Source organism: Rhamphochromis sp. 'chilingali' (assembly GCF_963969265.1).
Source record: "Rhamphochromis sp. 'chilingali' genome assembly, chromosome: 17".
In the NCBI taxonomy this organism is placed as follows: Eukaryota; Metazoa; Chordata; class Actinopteri; order Cichliformes; family Cichlidae; genus Rhamphochromis; species Rhamphochromis sp. 'chilingali'.
Window position 1 is genome coordinate 16,327,038 of NC_137944.1, and position 3,317 is coordinate 16,330,354.

Sequence of the window (3,317 nt, forward strand, 5' to 3'; positions counted from 1 at the left end):
CTGTTTAAGTGTGGATGCAAAGTCACCCATCTACACTGTAGGCAACAACAAATACAGCTGTTGTTTTCCTTGCTTGTGTTCTCCGTCGCAAATGTTCAAGCTGAGTGTATCATTACAATTACAATGCGAGTTGAAATAAAGCTTGTATTCCCGTGTTTTAATATTATTTTATTATTAAATTAAAATGGTAAGTGAGAGCACAGTTAGCACCAAAAGATTTGCAGAAAAGCTACTTTATGTTTTTATGTTTTACAAGCAATTTTAATTGTGTGTGAGGTGTCCTTGAGTGTTTAGAAAGTCTTTAAATAAAACGTGTGATTATTATTATTAGTAGTTTTTCCCTTTATTCATTAAGTAAATTTCCAAGTATATACTTTTTTGCATTTCTTTCAGTAAATTAGTTCAAACAGTACTTCAATCTGTACTCCTACAAATTGAAGAGCGTCTGTACTTTTGCCAGCTCTGTTGCACGTTGATGGATAGGTGAGGCTTACAGACCCACTCCTTCGTTATTGTGGATATACAATCATGTCATATGAGGACGTGTGGTGACTGTATATTAAGCTGAGTAATTACAGCAGTTAAGTAGTGGATTTGAACTTTTGCAGTTCCAGAAATTTTCAAAACCTGTCTGTCTTAATATGAGAGTTACGAGATAGAGGGGTGTTACGTGAAGTTAATCTTTCATTCTTACTCAGTGGGAGTGTCTGACCTGTACTATATAGAGCTGTGTGTGATACAGCAGAGGGGAAAGTGTGAAAGGCATCACAGGAAGCTGCTGAATTTCTTCACTGAATTTCTTCAAGGTAACATTGGACTTTAGTGTGTCACATTAAAGTTACAAACTCTGACCTTTTTAGTTCAGAAAGAAAAAAATCTGCAAAGTCATGTTGATTCTGTCTTCCAGATGTTGAGGATCACTCTGTGTTTGTCATTCGGTGTGTTTCTGTGGGGATTTGCTTCATGCTCTATCATGTGTCATGATGGGAGTACTTGTCCAGACACCGCCACCTGCTGCAAGGCTAAAATTGGCTTTGCCTGCTGCCCATATCCTAATGTAAGTCAGAAACGTTCTGTCAGTGCAGTAACTTGATTGTTGGTTGTTAAAAGTTCTGCTGGTCTTACTTACTTTGCAGGCCATGTGCTGTAGCGACCTGCTCCACTGCTGCCCTTCAGGATATCGCTGTAACCTGGTTACCATGAAATGTGAGAAATTAGACCAGCCGTGGCTGACCATACCCATGGTGAAGAAGGAGGCTGCGGAGCAACCAAACACCCCTGAACTGCCTGGAACTCCACTCCAGGAGCTTAAAGAGAGCCACATCCCAGATCAAATAAAGACTTCAGTGGTCCACTGTGACAGTTACACCTACTGTCCTGATGGCACTACTTGCTGCAGACACCCACAAGGAGGCTGGACCTGTTGTCCCTACTCTCCTGTGAGTCAGCCTAAACACTCTTGTGCAATAAAATTCCTTTTAGCTTCCACTGCCATGAAGCAAGTTTGCAGCTATAATAATTATTCTTTTCAGAGACTAAAAGTGTTTCTTGCAGGGCAAATGTTGTCTGGATGGCTACCACTGCTGTCCAGTTGGATTTGACTGTGACAGCACCTACCAGCACTGTGTGAGGGAAAAACTCACATATCCTTTCCTCCGCAAGCCAGCAGTGCCTTCAGCACCTGCCTCCCTCATCCCAACTTCAGAGGAAGACGACAATTAGAAGAAGGTAAATGCCACACTCTAACCACTTTTACAACCTTCGCATGTGGAGAACATCCTGGGATAATTTCACTCACTGTTCAGATCAAATTTCAAGGCTAAATTTAAGACTTTCTCTGTTTACTGGTGTTATATCAAATGATGGCGTGCACATCTGATCACCAACCAGATGCCTGGTAATGAACTAATCATTTGATTCAGGTGTGTTGACCCAGGGTGAGATCTAAAACCTGCAGGACACCGGCCCTCGAGGCCTGGAGTTTGACACCCCTGACTTAGGGAGAAACTTAGTGAGATGACTATAATATGTTGTTCTAACACAAAGACTTGCACTAATTTCAGGCCCACTGGAGAAAGAGTCACCAGTCATCTCCACAGACCAGCTAAGCAAACTTTTCACTGAGGTCATCATGTGTTGAAAAGGTCTAATCCCTATTGTAGAAATAGGGAAATCATTAATGATTTCAAGCTAATCTCAAATCATCTTATCGATTGCTTTTTAAATAATGAAAATGTGTTTTTCATCTATTCCATTCTCCTATACTGCCTATGTGACTGAGTGTCAGTGAATATAGACCAGTATGATGTTACGATGGTGAGGTGAAAATGTTTTGATTTGTTTTATGATTTTTTTCCATTCCTTTGTATACTTTTGTCCAGCTTCACCAATAAAAAAATCATAGCGTCTTCTTCCCAGCTGTGTCATGCAGTCATTTATTTATCATCTTTTCACGTCACAGTTTGAGTGCCCATGAACACCTCAGCCTGCCCAATACCAGCCCAGCATAATGCATTACTTGAGAAATAAAGTTGAAATTGTATATCAATGTATGTTTGCACGTTCCAGTATTAAAACAAGAATTGCTGTACCTACTTCCTATTTTCCTATGAAAATATGAAGAAATATACACAAACAGACACTAATTATGTTACCATGCATAATGGTGGATTGGAATGGCAATTGAGAACCGGTTCTTGTTCCCAGTAGTCCAACTTCTTGGAATTTTCAGTTTGTTTGCCTATTGATCCAGGTTATTGGTTCCACTTGCACACAGTGTGAAAAAGCCTTTTGCATTTGGTGTTTTGTTAAGCTCTATGTCTGGATTTTGTTCTTTTGCACCCTCTGGTGGTGAACTGTGTAGGGTACAGTTGGTTGCAGTTGCACTCTTTTGCTAAGGCACATGGTGTCTGCATGCTGCAGCTTGCGGTTAGCTCCACACATGAAGAAAGTAATGTTTAAAGTTAGAAAAAGAGAAGAAATAAATGAGAAAGAAGATGGAGAGTAAGATAATAAGGCCATAAAGGACTATTTAGCCCCTCTTGGATGCCAGCTTATGAGGTTTGTGTATTTTAAATGTTTTATTTTCTGTGATGAAGGACTTTTGATTGACACTAAGTGCAAGAGTGCATTTTGATGTGATGTTTTTATTTTATTGTTTTTGTCTGTGAGCAGTTCTCACAGGTTGTCAAGACCAGAACAAACCCTGTTTTATAACTCTACATCATGCCTACATCAATCCTTGAGAGTGCTACACACAGCTTTATATAGTACAGGTCAGACACATTTTAGTTTGTGTGCTGGAGGAGGAAAATGGT

The 3,317-nt window shown here is 39.9% G+C and overlaps 1 protein-coding gene across 1 annotated transcript; it reads left to right on the forward strand.

Annotated features, from left to right (window-relative positions):
- The first annotated feature begins 761 nt into the window (after positions 1-761).
- LOC308384737 (progranulin-like) lies at positions 762-2,143 on the forward strand. Its single transcript, XM_080863322.1, has 5 exons — positions 762-806; positions 908-1,057; positions 1,137-1,439; positions 1,555-1,728; positions 2,064-2,143. Exons 2-4 carry the CDS (start codon positions 908-910, stop codon positions 1,720-1,722), a joined length of 621 nt encoding a protein of 206 aa, XP_080719448.1. The 5' UTR covers positions 762-806; the 3' UTR covers positions 1,723-1,728; positions 2,064-2,143.
- Positions 2,144-3,317: the final 1,174 nt, after the last annotated feature.